Raw genomic sequence first — 19,217 nt, 5'->3', positions numbered from 1 at the left:
GTGTCGCTGCGGTGATACCAGACCAGGGCGGCCTCCTGGGTCTGGCGGTGCCCTGGGCTGCCAGGGAGCCCGCCGCAGCTAACGGCCCACGTTTCGCCTCCCGCTGCCCACGAGGCTGCCTCTTTTCCTCCATCTCTGAGTCACCCCTCGAGGATTCCTGAAGCCCTCCTTACCTTTTCTGTCATGGCAGAGACTGGCCTTTTCAACTAACATTGTACAAAGTTAGCTACAATTTTGTCTCAGCGATTCTAGATTCATAACCTGTGACATTCGGAAAGGGTCCCGTGAGTCATCCAATTCCATTCCCTTACTCCAGAGACATGGGCATGGTGATGGCTCAAGCCCTTGAGACTGGCTAAGGGGAAGGTCTTAATTAGAAACAAGATTTCCTGACTCCACCGGGGTCTATTTAGCCCACAGGCTATGCACGGACTCTGACTTTTTACCCCCGTTTTCCATAAAAGGCTATTCTTTTGTTTTACTTTCCCACTATTTCAGCAGAGGGGATTTTCTGGTGGCCCCACTATGCTACTGATGACCTTTTAGTCTATATTTAACTCTCCTTTCCCCGTCTCTTATGGCTTTGCAACAATATGTTCTAGGGATCATCCCTTGTATCTTCTCTCAAAGAGTGCAAAACCCAGGATGACTCGGGCTCACTTTTCTCAGAGGAGAACTCAGGTGTTAAAAAGAGAAGCCCCACAAAAAAAAAAATGAGTTTCAGTGTCACGCAGCTTCTTCTTCATGAGGCAAAGGTGAGGCAGCTGAGTAACAAAGATCTGAGGCATCTGAACCAAGGTTCATGTATTCATTTATTTCTCACTGTAGCAATAAGGTAAACAAGTATAATTTCATGTATAGTGAGTTACAAAAGGTAGTGAGCCCAGGAACCTTGAGTGTATCTATAAGGCAAATAAAACAAATGCTTTTCATACCATAAGCATTAAACTTTAGATGACGTGGGAAGAGTCACTCCAGGCACTGAATACCAAGACTGAGGGGCAAAATGAACTTATCATTCAAAGCAATTTCAAACTTAAAATAAAACATTTAAATTCAAATACTTTAACAAAATTCCAAATACAACCAGTACACCAAGAATCATCCTTAGCCAAACAAAAGATCAAGAAACAAAACAGTGAACAAAAACAATGCAAAAAAAACAAAAAGTACATCCAGAAAAACTAGATGAGCATCAAAATCACATCTCTTCTTCTGATTCTTGTTCTCGTTCAGCATGTTTCAGGAGTCCAACTTCTGAGGGGTAGAAACTGTTAAATCGCGATTTAACCAACCTGAGGAGAATGAAAGACATCTCATGTTATGGTGTTTAAGATTTAAAACCCAGAGCAATACATACATATAATACCAAAAACTCTAAATTATTTGTGCAAATAGGAGAGGTACCCCAAAAGAGAAACTCACTTTTGATTGTCTTTGGTCATGCTTGAAAATTCTTTGTGGATTAAAGCAGGGGACAATAAGTAAACAGATGCAATATAGCTTTTGAATGCATAACATGATTATTTAATTAAGCATCGGAAGATGCTGAATTATTCATAACTTTTATCATTTCTAAAACAAAGAAGAGACTCTCTGGGCTGTAGAAGGTCCAGAAGAAACCAAGCTAAGCCATGCTTTTCTGAGTCTGCCTCTAGCTGTGTACTGCAAATAAGAGCCCTCTTCTGGCAGGAAGTGCATAAAGGCATCTCCTTCTACATGTCAAATCTGGGCTGCACTGCGGGCGCAACTCACACCTTCAGAGAGGTGCTTTCGTGCAGGTCCCAGGCAGCTCCACTGCATGTGATGGTCCACGGTGAATTAAGAAGTTAGAAGTGCACTCCACCCTTGTGACTATTTTCATAGATTGAGACAATCTGTCGAATTGGGAGAAGCAGCAATTATAATTTTTGACATTGGAAGATGCTAAGCTTTCAGCAGCAGAAACTCAGCAGGCCCTCCCCTTTTCTGATGTAATGAAAACTACAAAAAGTTTTCTCTGTGCATGATTATTTATAAAGACATTGTACTGTAACAATATCAATAAAACATAGTTAATTCCAGAAATACATAGGAATATGCAAACAAACTTGAAAAACCAAATCATCAAAATCATTCTCATTTTATGAAACACTTCACCAGCCTGTCTGCATCTTTACCCTATTTTCTGCCTTTCTTCTTCCAGTGAAGGTCTGTCCTGCCCCATCAATATGCCCTTGTGCTCTGAATCCCACTAGAATATAAGCTTTGTGAGAGCAGAGACCTCATCTTATTTACCGCCTTAACCCGAACCAGCGTCTACAACAGTGTCTGGCACATAACAGTGTCTCAATACATAGCTGATAAATCAATGGCCCTTGGGGTAATCCACCAGGAGGTCATATCACTCACCTATTCATAGATAATTCATCATTCTTCAGTCACTTCCAACTCAGCACTAACTCCTCCAATACATGACAATAACTGAGCAGTATTCAGTAATATCTATTGACTCATCAGGAGCCAAGAAAAACTCAAAATCATTTGTCCTGATTATTAATTGACAATTGATGTCCTCAGTTCTTCAAGGCATTGTTCTTGTGAAAGGCTAATAGTCTTAATTTAAAGTCTGGGGCAGCATTTGTGTCCTTTTTTTAAACCCACAGTTATTTCCATATTGTACAACTTCAATGAATGCTAAATGAAATGGACTAATTAGTTAATGCATTCATTAGATTCATTCCTGAAACTTTTGAGGAAAATAAAACAAAGACATAACTACTTGTTACAAATTAATTGTTAACACAGACCCTAGTGATTTCTCTTGTTGCCTCTTCCTCCTCTCTGGATTGTATCTGCTGTTGCTACAGGCTGCGAAGATGAGGAATGTTCAGATACTTTAAACAGGCTTTATCTGCACCCTGTAGCTCTACATATAGGCCCCTGGGTACAGACTGAGGGATGGAGTAAGAAGAGGAAGTAAAAATAATTTCTAGCCCTAGAATGAGGCAAATCCAGGGAAATAAGGTCAAGGTGTGTCTGGGCTTTTGTTCCCATACATTCTGCTCAATTAATATGAGAAAGAGCAGAGCTGACACTCTGGAGGTACCTCCAGACTTGATCTAGAAAAGACTTCCAGAAGGCAAACTATCATATGCCTGGAATTCTGTCACCTCTATTTTGTTCTTCAAAATGGCTCACACGAATCATTGCATAGAAAACCAACCTGAATTGGGCAATATTTCTCAACTTATAGAGCAGGCTTTTGAAATGGTTCTGTGCAACAGAGGTATTTAAATATGAAATAAGGTAAAACATGTAAAACTATCTCCAAATAGACAGGTTTCTCCTATGAGCTGTCATAATCAAGACTGCAGGCATGGGATGGGATGAGGCAATCTTTGAAACGTTATTCCAGAAAACTGAGAATTACAGCTTCCCTTTTCAGATATTTTGTGGGTAGTAGCTCTGTAACTCCATTTTGCTTCCATGGTGATCTTTGTGCAGTGTCAAACAAATTCTGACACAATGTCCTGAAAATCCACCACCTGTCACTGAGTCATACATCAGTCCACTGTCAAGCCTTGACAAAAAGATTTTCAAAGCTCCTTGTGGTTACAGGACTGAACTGGCCTTCCATGTGACCTTACTGCAAGGCAGTACTGAATCTTCATATTTTTTAAGCTATTGCTTGAGTTCATATCAAAATATGAGCTCCTGGTCTTTTATTTTCAAGATCAATATGAGAACAAAACTTAAAAGCATATAAAACATGATTTCCAAACAAATGAAGAATAGATTCAAGTAACTCCGAAAGAGATTTATTAAAATAGATTAAATGTTCATTGAGTAGCTTCTATATGGTTGACAGTGTGCCAAGAGCTGTGAGAAATGAAAAGGGTCTTTTCCCCAAGGCAACACAACCTAGCTAACAGGTAAGACTATCATGAGCTAAGTGCAAACATCGCATGATAGATCACAATTGTTAAAATGTGTGGTAGAGACTAAAGTACTATAAAAACTCATGAAGAGAGATAAGCAAGGCCTAGAATAATCACAGAAGTTGTTGTAGGAGAGATAAGCATTTAACGTGGATATGCCAGGGAGAGGGAACTATATAGCCAAAAGGTGAAAAGGAGGGGATTCAGGGGTTGAAAAAATAAACATTGCATTTCTGTTTTCTAGAGAACTGTAAGTAGAAGTGAAAGTCATTAGAGGTCTGAAGTTTTCTGAAACAGGAAAAGACAGTAGTCTTCTTTTGGCTCTGGAAAGGAGCTGACATGCGGTAGAGAAGTTCCCTGAATGTTGGCTTTGATCTTGGAGGCTGCCCAGCCCCTAAGGAGAAGAGGCCCAGATGTCAGCCTGGAACAACAGAGGGAGAAGCCAAGTTTCACTCAAAGCAGAGCCAGCCTTAACAATGGCTACTAATAGGAATTAATTTACGAGAAGATAAAATTTCCCAGTACGCAAAGCACTTAGAGCTCTAGAAAGAGGCAGCTACAGGTCAAAGTGGGCTGACCCAAAGCCTACCAGAGACATCTGGGAGCCATTTTCTTAAAGGTTTCCTTACCTAGAGAGCTAACACCAAAGGTGCTTCAGAAGCTCGAAGCACAGAGCTGGAGTGGAAACATAGAGCGCAAGTCTAGAGAAAAAAGTAGAAAACTAGTTTTGCCCGAGGCTGAGACCCCATTGGGCCAGAAGCAGCTCCTGAATTTTGGGAATCTAGAGAAACTGCTAGATGTGTACTGGCCAATATGGTGGTCACTATGAATGTGATGTTTAAATTAGTTAAAATTAATGTGGCACCAGGAACATGGCAACATGCTCAATAACCACACATAGCTCATGACTATCACAAAAAAGATGTAGATAAAGAACATTTTGGTCAGTGCTGAGGTCTGAAGGATTAGGTATGGGAGGCTGTGTGCCTAGTAGTTAGGACTGGCCAGGCCAACCAGCTGTGGTTTGGCGTTAGCTGCCTTGGAGAGAGGACCCACGTTCACCCCTTTTAGGACTTCCCATCCTTCAAACTGCAACTTAATTCTCAACTGGGAGAAGGCATCCTCTGAGTCCCAAAAGTGCTTTGTTCTTCTAGTATTTCCACTTACTGCATTGTACTTAAATTATCTGTCTCTCCCCATAGGGTCTACATTTATGCACTTCTGATACAGAAGAAAAAAGAGAAGAATAAGAAGAATAACAAAAAGAACAATGAAAATAACTTTCATTGAGCTCTTATTATGGCCTGAGTAGTTTAAATATATGATCTTATTTAGACAGTATTATTGTCCCCAATTTGCACAAAAAACAAAAAACAAACAAAAACCCTGAGACTTAATGTGCTTAAATAATCTGCCTGAAGTCACACAGCTGATAACAGCAGAGCTAGGAATATGTGTTCTTATCAGTCAGGTCTATTGCATCTCACTCATCATGCAACATTATAACAGGGTCGTTGTAAAAACATGTACCATCCAACAAAATCTTACTTTTAGGATATCAGAGTAGACGTCAAATTCATCAGGTACTCAGATTCAATGAGAGACAAACATGTTGGTCAAAAAAATGACACCAAGCTCAGCAAGTGCTATAACTGATGTACACATGGACAAATGGAGGACTCATTCATTGCAGGTGTGGGGAGGACCATTTATAACAGGAAATAGCATATGCAAAGGAATGTAGGTGCAGAGGAGTGTTTTGAAGGCTGATTCATAGATCGGAGGCACAGCAGAGACACTGTTGAGCTATTCTAACTTGAAGTCTGCCTTTATTCTTTCCATTGGAAATGTCTGTGTTTGCAGGTAAAGTTCTGCTATATTACCCTGTCTTGTGGGTAATGCTAAAAATGAAATTTCTCCTTGAATTTTAAGTTCAATAGTATCAAGTTTTGCTGATCGTACACCAGGGAATAGAACTTCCATGAACAAAGATCACTAACTTACCAGGTGACAAAAGCATAAATCATTCCAATGACGATAAAGGTGAAGGCATAATGCCAACAAAGGCATATGGTGAGAAACATAATGTTGTCATGATCCATTAGATCCCATGCAGGACCTCCACTAGGGGGATAAAGGACAAAACCAATCTGCAATTTAAAACAAAAAGCACACATGAATATAACCAGCCACTTTTCAAAATGCTTGGTTCCAAGATCAGTGGGAACTAAGACAACTCCCATTATCTGAAATACTACAGATAAGCCATCAGGTTTTATTGCTTGTTTAAGTAATATAGACAGTCCCTAGTAGGTCATCTTTTTGCAAAAAAAAAAAAAAAATTAAGGACATTTAAAGATAAATTTCAAGATATGAATAGTAATCATCTCTGGGGACTGGTGGACTTTCAGAAAATGTGCTTAGGATTCCAAGTTGTATAGTTTCACCTGTTTACTTCAAAATTAGAGCACAGGGAGGTTTTAATATAAGTAAATGCTCACAGCTAACACTATAATCAATGATAAAAGATGGAAAGATTTTCCCCTAAGACAAGACAACATATCTGATTTCACCATTTCTATTCAACATTTATACTAGAAATTCTAGTCAGAGAAATTAGGTATGACAAACAATAAATTGCATGTATTGAAAGTATACAATTTGATGGGTTTTGTTTCAATTTCCTCACTATTGATCAGTCAATTTAGATTTTCCAGTTCTTCATGATTCAATCTAGGAAGTTATATATTTCTAGGAACTTACCCATTTCTTCTCAGATTATTGAATTTGGTGGTACATAGTCTTTCATAGTATTCTAATACGAATCTTTGTATTTCTGTGATGTCTGTGGTAACTTAACGTTCATTTCTGATTTTGTTTATGAGTCTTACAGTTCTAGGAGTCTGTGTATTTTCTCTAATGAGTCATTATATTTTTTTTATGCACTAGTTCAAGCATAGATGGAGAAGTAGCAGGAGAAAAAAATATAGTGAAAAGCAAATCACTGTAACATTATTATCTTAAGAGACAATTTTTCCCATAAAATTTCATATATCACCTTTGCAACAAAACATGAAAGCATGATAATTCTCCTAAGTCTCCAGACTTTTTTTTTTTTTTCACTTTCAGAGGAATCTAATGGTGGGGAGCAGTACTATGCTAAACCTGTACTTCCTGCCAATGTGTGTTTGTATTGATGTTAAAGGTTCACTTTTCCTTAAGTCTTCATATGTTATTTAGTCTGGCCACCAAGTAAAAAAAGAAACTAATCTAGACATACTGATAAGTAGAAAAATTTTTAAATAATCACAGATTTATGCTCAAAGACTTCAACTCATAGTTCTTCCTCAGAAAAGTTTTGGTGAAAATAAGAAAACACTATTTCTCTGCCAAAAGGGACAACATTAAATCAATCAACTCTCAGTTCTGACAGCCCACACCTTCCTCCCTCAAATCTTTAATTAATTATTACTTATTAATGGAACACCAATTATTTTAATTAATTCTGCTCTTTATTTTTTCAACTCTCTTTGATTTTCACCTTTTGTTTTTACTTCCTGAAATTAATTATGTATATTGATTCTTTTCTGAATATGCCTTTCTTTTAAAAACTTGATGTAGTAAATATATGTAGAATCCCAAACCCCAAAAGATAGAATATACTTTCCTTTCACTTACATGGAACATTGGCTACCACTGACATTGAGCAATGACCCAAAGAGAGTCTCAACACATTTCAAAGAGAACACATTCTCTGACTCAAAGCAATTAAATTGGAAATGAATAGGAAGAAGAAAAAGTATATTTCTGGAAACTTAAAAGTATACTCCTAAATAGTTCATATATTAAAGAGGAAAACGCATGAAAAGTGCCACATTCAAAATTGTCCAAGATACTCTGGTTTCTCTTCAAGACGAACAAATCTTTCGCCTTTTACAAAATTGCCCAAGAATGAAAACTCTCATACATCAGCCCTTATGGGAAGCAACTGTCGCAGTGTGTAGAGGAAAATCTATAGTCTTAAGTGTATTTATCTAAGAACAAGAAAGATTGAAAATAAAGGAGCATTCAGCTCAAAATAACACTAAAAAAAGAGGCGAATACAATCTAATGACATTAAAACAAAAATTGAAAATAAGAAGAAATTGATAAACCTGTAACTATAATATAAAACTTAAACAGACCTCTATCAAAAAGTAAGATACAAGGGGATGAAGAGATTGAGAAGTACAGACTGGCATTTGCAAAATAGTCACAGGGATGTAAAGTACAGAATAGAAATTATAATCAATAATATTGTAATAACTATGCATGGTGCTAGGTGAGTACTGAAAATATCAGGGAGATCACTTTGTTAAGCATATGATTGTCTAACCACTATGCTGTGCACCTGACTCTAATACAAAATGATATAGAACATCAAGTAACGTAATTGAAAAAAATCTTATAGGAATACAGAACACATAAACAACACAATTAAAGAATTCCAAAAGTCTGGCTTCATCCCTCACCTAAGAGGAATCCTTTTCTTTTCTCTTAGTTCCACTGCAACAAAATAACAACAGACAGTTGTCCACTTGGAGTCCCCAGGCATCCTGCCCAGCGCTACTCCTGCTGCAGAGACTATTCTGTATCTGCCCGCAAGGGGGCGTGCCCTGTTTTAGACATACTATTTAATAAAAGGTAGGTATTTTTTACTTTATTTTTTAAAAAACATATTTTATTGATTCTGCTATTGCAGTTGTCCCATTTTTCTCCCCTTTATTCCCTTCCACCCTGCACCCCACCGTTTGCCAGCATTCGCACCCCACTCCCAACTCCCCACCTTAGTTCATCTCCACGGGTCGTACATAAAGTTATTTGGCTTCTCCATTTCCTATACTATTCTTAACCTCCGCCTGTCTATTTTGTGCCTACCATTTATGCTTCTTATTCCCTGTACCTTTTCCCCCATTCTCCTCATTCACCATCCCCACTGATGACCCTCCATGTGATCTCCATTTCTTTGATTCTGTTCCTGTTCTAGTTGCTTGCATAGTTCATTTTGTTTTTGTTTTTAGATTCAATTGTTGATAGCTGTGAGTTTGTTGTCGTTTTACTGTTCATAGTTTTGATCTTCTTCTTTTTCTTACATAAGTCCCTTTAACATTTCATATAATAAGGGCTTGGTGATGATGAACTCCTTTAACTTGACCTTATCTGGGAAGCACTTTGTCTGCCCTTCCATTCTAAATGATAGCTTTGCTGGATAGAGTCATCTAGGTTGTAGGTCCTTGCCTTTCATGACTTTGAATAGTTCTTTCCAGCCCCTTCTTGCCTGTAAGGTTTCTTTAGGGAAATCAGCTGACAGTCTTATGGGAACTCCTTTGTAGGTAATTGTCTCCTTTTCTCTTGCTGCTTTGAAGATTCTCTCCTTATGTTTAGTCTTGGATAACTTACTTATGATGTGCCTTGGTATGTGCTTCCTTGGGTCTAACTTCCTTGGGATTTTCTGGGCTTCCTGGATCTCCTGGAAACCTATTTCCTTTGCCAGATTGGGGAAGTTCTCCCTTGTTTTTTCAAATAAGTTTTCAATTTCTTGTTCTTCCTCTTCTCCTTCTGGCACCCCTATGATTCAGATGTTTAAAGTTGTCCCAGAAGTTCCTAAGCCTCTCCTCATTCTTTTGAATTCTTGTTTCTTCATTCTGTTCTGGTTGAATGTTTATTTCTTCCTTCTGCTCGCAATCATTGATTTGAGTCCTGGTTTCCTTCCCTTTGCTGTGGGTTCCCTGTATATTTTTCTTTATTTCACTTGGCATAGCCTTCACTTTTTCCTCTATTTTGCAACCATATCAACCATTTCTGTGGGCATCCTGATTACCAGTGTTTTGAACTATGCATCTGATAGGTTGGCTATCTGTTCATCACTTATTTCTATTTTTGGAGCTTCTATCTGTTCTTTCATTTGGGCCTTTTTTTTTTTTTTTTTTTTTTTTTGGTCTCAGCTGCCTGTTATGTTGGAAGGGGCAGAGCCTTAGCTGTTTGCAAGGGCAGGGCAACTCAAGTCCTTGCGTTGTGGTGCTATATGTAGAGGGGACCAAGAGAGAACAACGCCACTTGCTCAGCTCTCAGCTGGCTTTCAGTTGCTCCCCCCACTACCCACAAACCATCTGGGCCCTTTTGGTGCTGATTCCCCAGTGGATGGGTTTGTGTATGTTCTAGGACCCTGTGAGTCTCTCCAGTGAACTCTCCTATGATACAGGGAGTTTCTCCCACCACGGCAACCCCTACAGATTTTTACAGCAAGAGGTTTTGAGGTTTTCTTTTCCCACACTGGAACCCTGGGTTGCTCAGTCCATCTCACTTCCGAGCTGTTCCTCCCAGTTTATCAGCACACAAATGTGGGACCTCCCAGTCCACTGAGGCGCAGCCTTGCTGCACATTTTCTCCACCCCAGCTGCCCGTCTCCACCCCTCCTACTGGTCTGGATGAATGTGACTTCTTTAACTCTTTGGTTGTTGGATTTCCATACAGTTTGATTTTCTGGCAGTCCTGGTTATTTTTTCTCTTTAAATTTGTTGTTTCTTTCTTTCAAATTCTTTTTTATTTTGTAAGTATTTTTGATATTTTATGTAATTGTTACGTGTCTGGAACAGAGGAGATACACTGAAGTATAAGCTTACTGTGTTAACTTGACTAGAAGTTGTCTCTTTTAAAATTAAAATTTATTTTTATTTGTGAATAGATAATAACACATGCACATGGTAAAACATTCCAACCAGGAGAAACAGAATGCATAATAAGGTTTTTTATTCCATTTTATTTAGGATCCCAGCAGATGATAAATATTCTAAAAAATTATCAATTTCATCACATTATAGGACATTTTTTATTTTGCCTATGTCATTTTTTTCTTCAAAGTAGCCCTTAAATTTAGCCTCTCTTCACTAGTCTCTGCTCCAACAGCATTTCTACTCTTGCACATGCTCAGATATCATGTGTCCTATCCCATTTTGACCATGGCATTTCTCTCCCCGATGCCTGTCAATACCTTCTCATTCCTCGTGTGAATTCAAGTCCCTGAAATAACCTCATGATCTCAAATCCCTGCTCTCTGGGGACTAAAAATAGTTCTAAGGAGTCTTTCCTGATTAAATTACATTTACCTTTCATTCAAGGCATTCTTTCCATCTATATACAGATATTGGATTATGATTTCCAATCCTTTATAAAATATATGTTCACTGAATACAGCTTTTCAACAACACATCAAGGTTAGGGATCTGACAGAACAAAACTGAGAGAACCTGGGATTTGTGGTCAGACACCGTTTAGATTCCAGTACCATTACTAGGTGATCCTGGAAACATATCTTGCTTTCTTTGATAATATATAACTTACAAGGTGTTGTGAGGACATAATGAAGCAATGTGTGCGGGGGGAAAGTCCTAAACAGTGGCTGGCACATACTTGTTTCTCAATAAATAACCGTTTCTTCCATTTCCTTCCTTCCAGTATATTTCTTGAGCTTATTACCCACTAGGCTAAAAGATGCTTTAGCATCAGGAGCTGCTTCCAACTCAAAGTACCAGCTCAGAGTTCCCGCCTAATGGATGTTTAGGGGTGTACACACCCCACTTCCTTCCCCACGGGTCTGTCATTGCTCCTACCGGGGCTGCTGTCAAAGGCCCACCTTCTCACTATGGCAGCTCATCAGAAGGAAGTCTCTGGGTTCTAGAGCAAAATGCCCCACCAAACAAAGAGAGAAGGTTATAGGTGAAGACCTTAGCTACAATAACCGGAGGCCCCAACTCACCTGCCAGAACCAGCTCCCCTGAAGCAGGATAAAGCTTACACGCAGAAGCTCCAAAATTACATTGTGGCGCATGAAGAACTCCAAGAAGGCAAGCAGGCCTGCCAAAAAGATGACCAAGACCAGCAGCTGGTGCACAAAGACGTCCAGTATTTCCCGGCCATGTGTGTGGTTGAAGAAAATAAAAGCTGACAGAGGAGAAAAATAGTTTGTCTCTTTAAATGAAATCTCTCTCCCCTCCATCTTCCACACACATTTGTCCAAAATATCTGGTGCCCACTCCTTCCCAGTTTCCCACTACACTGGCCTTTCAGGAGTCATCGCCACCTCTTTGGGATGGAATCTTTGAAATCTAACACTCCTTTCCCCTTCCCCAGCCTTTATTCTCTCCTCGAACACACCATGGCACATTCAACTAACTGTGTTTCACAGCAGGAGGATGAATAGTAAGCATGGTGGGTGTCGGAGGCAGCAGTCACGGCGAGTACGCGATGAAGGAGGACAAAGCCCCAACCTAAGGAACTCAGTCCATTGGAGGAAGCAAATACATACATAGATCATTGGATGCTCTGGCAGCTCCCAAGAGGTAGAAGCTAATTACATTTTTTAATCCCACGGGAAGAGTACAGCTTCCTCATCTTTTTTATTTAGGTGAAAAAGAAAAGATCTTTATTGAAAATACTGTAACACCCCGAGATTCAGACTCTTGGTTGTTGGTGCCCACTTTTTATTTTGCCCTCGTTCTCAAAGAGAGGTTAGCAAAAGTTCTTAGTTTCATATGTGGGAGGCAAGGTGGACAGTTAGGAAATGACTGCCTCCTGATAATTTGGGGCTTTTTTAGTTCCACGATCAACCCCCCCCTTACAAATAACAATAAATGAAAACAAATAATTAAACACTTGTTTTCAGTGTTTACACTGTAAGGGGAGTGTTTATACAGTAACAGGGAGACCAGCTGAACAAAAAATGTTGTTCTTCATTAATCTCTCAAAAACGGGACCTCATATTTTTATGTGACTGACTATTTTGGACCATATTCACCATGTAATGATGGGGTATTACAATATCTATATTAAAAAAGCTAGTTAGTAGGTGGCGGAAGCTACTCTGCTGTGTCTCCTCATTTCAGGATATTCATCTATCACTACTTAGAGTTCAGTTTCACTTTTAAAAACAGAAATAATGATAATATCCAGGATAACCCAGAAATAAAGAACCATGGCAGGTGGTTCTTTGAGACAGTTGGGAAATGTGAATAAAGTACTTTGAATGATTGTGCTTGTTCAGTTTTACTAAATGAGTCAGTAGGGAGGGAAAATCTTTGGCATCCGCCTAGGATATCAGATAGTTCACCATGGCCCAAATTGATAGCCCTATGGATCAAGTCTACACTAGGACACTAAAAAAAAAAAAAAAAAAAAAAAAAAAAAAAAAGAATTATAAAGGGCTAGACAAATATCTAATAATAGGGAAAGGTTCAGGAAAATACTCATTCATACTTACCCTCCACTAATAAGGCGTTCGACAACATTAACTTGCTTAAAGAGGCAGGAAGTGAGCTGATGATAGAACATAAGATGTTTGCTACACCCAGCAGCCCAAAGAAGAAATACATGGTAGTATGATGCCAGCCCAGGAGTTGGACCCATTGGCCTTTTTTATAGTCATACAAAGACAGGTGGGGCCCTCCAACAATAAACTGTTCCCCGAGCATACCTGTAGAAGAACATATTAAATTTTAGCAACTCTCTTCATAACTTTACCGATAAAACAGGGAGATGCAGTTGGATTAGCCCACTGCTTGGTCCAGTCTAGTGTCCTTTTATGACATTAATTCCTCTTTCTGGTCTGTCCCCTAATAGCTGTGCACTGGTAGTTTGAGATTGTTTTAGAGGTTCAAATATTGGTTTGGATAATCAAAGATAACCAATTTAGTCCAAAAGCTATTTCAGATCTTTAAAACTAAAGATCTTAGTTTCCCTTAGTTCCATGATCAGTTTCATTGATTATCTTATTTTAATCTAATGACTAAACAAATCCTGAATGATTTGGGGTCCTGGACTTGTAAGATCAGTCCCACAGACGATGATTACTTCCTTCTTACACATTTTATCTCTGCCACACAATAGGGAGCTGTGCTTGGTTCAGCATAAAATGCTAGAGTTCAGCTTTCCCCCAATTAAAGAAAACTGAGAAAACACAGCCAGATATAGCATATGGTCTCATCAGCTACACAAACAGCTCAACTTTCTTAAAGATGCTGCATTATTTGTTAATCTAAAAAATTTGGCATGGAAATTTCTTTCCTGGGGAGTGGTTGTTTTGTAGTTTGATGCCCATAGCACAGACCTACTGCCATGAATTAGGCAGGAAGAAATCCAAAGGAGCATTAGGAAGTTTTGCCTTTCATAAAGGAGAGACTGAAATGAAATTCTGAAAACACAGAACACTTTCACAGAATCTTATAGTCAATGGAAAGGCCTTAGAAGTCGTCTGACCTAACTTCCCTCTCCAATTGAGAAATCACTCACAAAGGATAGGCGCATGAGGCACGTCCTCTTCACCCTAACCCTCTGGACAGCCTACTGTCAGTGATTATTATTGAAGCTTTCCCATAATCACTTGATTCTTTTGGTGTAATTTTGAAAAATGGTTTCTGATAGAGTTTACTCTTTCAGGAATCAGGATAAATGACATAAAATTATTTCAGAGGCTCCAGCCAATTCTGTAAAGGAAATCAACCTTGAGTAGACAGGCAAGTTAATTACCATGACTAACTCATTGAGGAATAAACCTTTATATAAATGTGAAGTATCACTTTCTAATAATTATACCAGATAGAAATTACAATGAGAATATATGTTCAGAGATATTTTCAAATAAAACTTCTACTTCAGCAATCTCCCGATTTGATATTAAATCTTCTCTCTGTATGTGATAATACCTAAAAAGAGAAAATAGAATACAGAAATAGTCCACTCACCAATTAAAGCCATGCAGATTACTAGGATTCCCTCCAAAATATCTATTCGATGAAATAATGCTTTGGAACCGAGATAGGAAGTCCGCTTCTGCCTTTTGCAAGCATACTTCAGAACACATTTTAGAGCCCACCAAATACCCATGATGAAGAAGAAGCTTCCAGGGAGGGCATGACCTTTGAAACTCCCCATGTCTATAAGATAAGAACATAGAAAATGGAGATATTTTATTTCCAGAACTTAGCCAAATGTCGCTTGTTCTCTATTTCTGATTATTATGGACACACCACTGACTCAGAGGAAATGATAAAATAGTATTACTGTCAACAGTAGTAGACCCACTACAATATCAATACCAGTAAGGAAAAAAATTCACAGTCTTTGAACACTTACCTTGTTCAAGGCACTGTGCCAAGTGTTTTACATGAGATCTTTAACCTAATTTTTACAATATACCCATGAATGAAAGACTAAAGCCCATTTTAAACTGGGATACAGGTTGAGAGACGTTAAAAGACTTACCCAAATCTCACAACTATTAAGCAAAAATTTCATTGTTTGTAACAGGGATCCCAAAAGGATTTCTTATGCGTATTTGAAGACAAGTAATATTAAAGTTTTACTTTTATGTTTAAAACTTGAAATGATAATAAAATTACCTACAATTTTTTTTAAGTAAGTAATTCCAAGTATCAAGAACCAAATGTTTGGAAAAGACTGCTAGTGCTTATCAGATATCTGTGTGCTCCTCCCCACACTTCTCCCAACCTCTCCTTTAGTTCAGTCAGAACCATGTTTCTCGTTCTGGCCAAGGGACTGTGGCATTTACCACATTCAGGCTGAGTCACTTAGGAGCCTGCAGGACTGCTTTAGCTCTCTTCCCCTGTCTTGCTAATCTTGACATGGCATGTCTGCAACATAGAGGATGACCAACCAGCTTGTTTCAGATTTTGCAAAAAACAAACTTTGATTGTGTCAGGTCATTGAAATTTGGAGGTTTAACAGCTTGACCCAGCTGGTAACCCAGATGGCTACCAAGCCAAATCAACTGTAAATTCTGTGTACACATTTGCTGCATGTTAGGGCAATAATCAACAGAAATGTCTTCCATTCTTGGTCAGTGCTATAGGAAACAGTCTTGAATGATCTAAGTTTTGAATTAATATGAGCAGCCCTTTGTTCAAATATATGGTGCCATCAATGAAATAATGAAGAGAAAGTTCAGAATCATCCTTGTAGATCTGATTATGAAATAAGACTCCAGTGTTCCCCTCACCCAGCAGAGTTCTTTATCTCTGTGGGTGGGTGTTAGGCCACTCAATTCAGGGCAGACCCCTTTGGGTTACTTCCACATCCCTCTGATGCAATGGTGGAGTTTCAAGGGGGAACTGGGAAACTGATTCACATGATAAAATTCTCTTAAATATCTATTCAAGACCCCAAATGGACATTTCAGCACAGCCCTGGCTCATGCAAACCATTCAAGAGACTGATTCAATATTATCACACAGTGCTAAAATTATTACATAAACCTATTCTTTCTACTCCCCCTTGTACTTGGATAGTGCCTTATACACCGTGCAGTTCTAACTTAACAAGAGTATAACTAAGCCCTTCCTATAATATAGGGTCATTTATTTTTAAAACATTTCCATTTTGATGTCTCAAAGCACACTTATAGTCAACATACCCCAAAACTGAGCAGATCATAGTATCCACTTACTCACTGCCAAAATGTCTTTCCCCAGTTAACTATTTTGGTTATCACCACCATTCACCCACTTGCTCAAATTCACAATATGAAACTCATCCTAGAGTCTACCTATATTCCTGAAAACCAAGTGGTTATTGAGACCTATTGCCTCTACAGCCTTACCCTCCCCTGCCCCAAGTTGGGCAACTTCCCCTGGCCCCTTCAAGTCTATCTGCTTGGGGAATCCTCCCTGACAACCCAAGCAGGAGAGAGGCCTTCCTATCAAGGTACCCAGTTCTCACTTTAAGGAATTCTTTGTGTGATCAATCACTAAAGGTCTGTCCTCTCCACTAGCCTCTGTGTTCATTACCGGGTTGTGAGAGCCTACGCAGCGAGCACCTGTGGCCTCTCAGAGGGTAGGCACCTCCATTTTTGGAGGCTCCAGCATATTAAAAAAGGAAGAAAATGCCAACACAAGGCTATAAAAACTGTGGTTGTTTTTAAGTGTTTAGATTTACCTCATAAATACTTTCAACACTCACATAAAATATATACCTAATGTGCAAGATAACATGAACAGTTAATTTGGGGCCCTTCCTCATCGTGCAGCGGTAGGCCACGTATCTTCCTAGCCCACCTCCAGGGCCAGCTGACAGGTTCCCGCTTCCCCAAGTGCTTAGTGAGCCGGCACATCTCAGCACAGCGGCCAGGTCGGGATCGGGAGGCGCTGGGGAGTGGTTGACGGTTTTTAAAGAGGGATAGGAAGTGATGGGAGTGGGAGGAAAAAAATGAGTCCCTATTTCTACTTCAGTTATAAAATTTTTGTATGTTTAGGCTTTTAATCTAAACCAATCTGATGGTTCCAATCATTTTCTGTTTAAACAGCCCAAACAAAACGAAGTTAAAGCAGGCCTGCTATACTTGCCTGACCCAACAACCCCAGTTGCTCCCGGCACAGCAAATGCCATTCATTTTACTTCATTTTCAATGTGACAAAAAAAAGTTGCCTAGCTCCCCAAATATCATGTCAGTGTCATCTCCTAGAACACCATTATCCATAAATCTATTTTTTTATCCCGTTTTACTATTCCCCCTCACGTACCCCTTATTAGTTCTACAAGCCAAGTACTCCAGAGTTTAATTAGATCTTAATCCAAAGAACAGACGTATCCCCTTTGGAAGGAGAACAAAGGGCTCTCCTTAACCACAAAGCAGAGCATACCTGCCTGACAGCTGGCAGAAACCCTAGGGAAAATCTCCAGGAAAGGAATGAAAAAGGTCCTTTTTCAACATCCTCCCTGCCTGATCTCACCACTTATAATCCCACAAAGGGAAAGTGGTTCACTGAGGCCTAAAAGGGCACAAGATTCAATCACTGGTTTCCAGATGCAGTTCAACCTGAAAATTCATACTCTCCCCCCACCCAGAACCCCTCTGCTCCTAATGACACCAAACATCATCTTCTGGCCTAAAGATGAGAGACAGCTCCTGATACCCATATTGGGCCCTTTTTCCCTGACTGCGACTTCAACACATGCACACACACGCGCATCAGTCAAAAAGGAGATATTTTAAAACTGAAGCACTTAAGAGATAATATTGGGTAAATCCCAAGATCTAAATCAGGTGTTGGGTGTTAATTCTCAGTTGTTACAGTTACATAAACCACCAACTAGGCCTGTGCAGAGAAAAAGGAGAGTAGCCCAGAGAAAACATTCTAGTTTTCTTGGTGGAATCTCAATCAAATAGCTAACTTCAATATAAAATGAACACCATGAGAGAAAACTTAAACTTACACTTCACCTTGAACCACCACTAAAATAAAGTATTCCTAAAGCTTAATTAACAATTCATATTTCAAGACACATTTGTAAATTCCAATACACTAAACCAGTTTGAACTATTTATTCAGCTTCACTTTACTATTTGCCTTAACAGTCAAAGTAAAAGCATATGCAAGCATATGTAGCTTTCTTTCTTTTTTGAGTCTCCATCATTTCATACTGGCACTTTCTCTCCCAAATTGCCACTGTTTTGAAAGTTGTCTTAATTAAACTTTCCTTACCTTCGCACTTTCCTTAATGTCAAGTCCAACTCAATTCTTCTTCCAAGAATGTATAATGGTTCTGGTCTGAAGAAGGCAAAGAAGATACTGATTGGTCTAACTCTAAAACTCTTCCTCCATGGACACTAAACCAAGGCGCTCATCCCTCCCAGAATGAGGTTGAGCAGAGAAGCCTCCACAATGTCACATGTCTGCATAAATGTGAACCCAGGGGCCACACCCTTCCGAACATCCTACCTTTCTGTCTAAACTTGTGTCATAGAGTATTTCTCAATGAGACTCACCTTGTCACCCCGCCCACAGGACCACCAGCATCAGACATGTACCACCTGCTATGAGAACCAAAGCCAGCTGGGTATGTGTGATCTTCGCTATCTCTCTTCCAGGTCATCAAGATAAACATAAGGCAAAAGGAATGGTTATGGCAGCAGTAACATAACAGAGCCTGTTTGACAAGTCCTGTAGACGTAGTCCGTTTCCTAACATACAGTACTTCCAGCAAGAGATTGCCACAGGTGCCAGGGCTGGAGTCGTAATCAAAACCATAGTCACAATAAGAATAAAAGACGATGGAATGAAATTGCCATAGGTCAATAATGAAGTTGACTTGTTCTGAAGGAGTATGCAATGTGGTAGAGAGATAAGTGCACAAACTATTTAAACCAATGTGAGGCCTGCACAAAGTCAAAGGGGAACAAGGCAGCAGGAATAATCTGACTCTAACCTAGAGAACTGGCAGCTGCCATCCTGTCTCTATACAAGCCTT

General features: G+C 39.3%; 1 protein-coding gene across 1 annotated transcript; it reads right to left on the bottom strand.

Annotated features, from left to right (window-relative positions):
• Positions 1-1,201: 1,201 nt before the first annotated feature.
• On the bottom strand, positions 1,202-14,885 carry TMEM45A (transmembrane protein 45A). The gene is made up of 5 exons (XM_054577247.1): positions 14,696-14,885; positions 13,216-13,428; positions 11,716-11,900; positions 5,925-6,070; positions 1,202-1,295 (listed from the first exon to the last, which is right to left on the bottom strand). The coding sequence occupies exons 1-5, from the start codon at positions 14,883-14,885 to the stop codon at positions 1,202-1,204; spliced, it is 828 nt and encodes a 275-aa protein (XP_054433222.1).
• Between the last annotated feature and the right edge of the window lie 4,332 nt (positions 14,886-19,217).

The sequence above is a fragment of the Pteronotus mesoamericanus genome, unplaced genomic scaffold, assembly GCF_021234165.1.
Source record: "Pteronotus mesoamericanus isolate MK-2021 breed Mesoamerican mustached bat unplaced genomic scaffold, CSHL_Meso_final contig_42, whole genome shotgun sequence".
NCBI classification, from domain to species: Eukaryota; Metazoa; Chordata; class Mammalia; order Chiroptera; family Mormoopidae; genus Pteronotus; species Pteronotus mesoamericanus.
The sequence above is the reverse complement of the archived record's forward strand: the minus strand, read 5'-3'. Positions and strand labels throughout refer to the sequence as shown.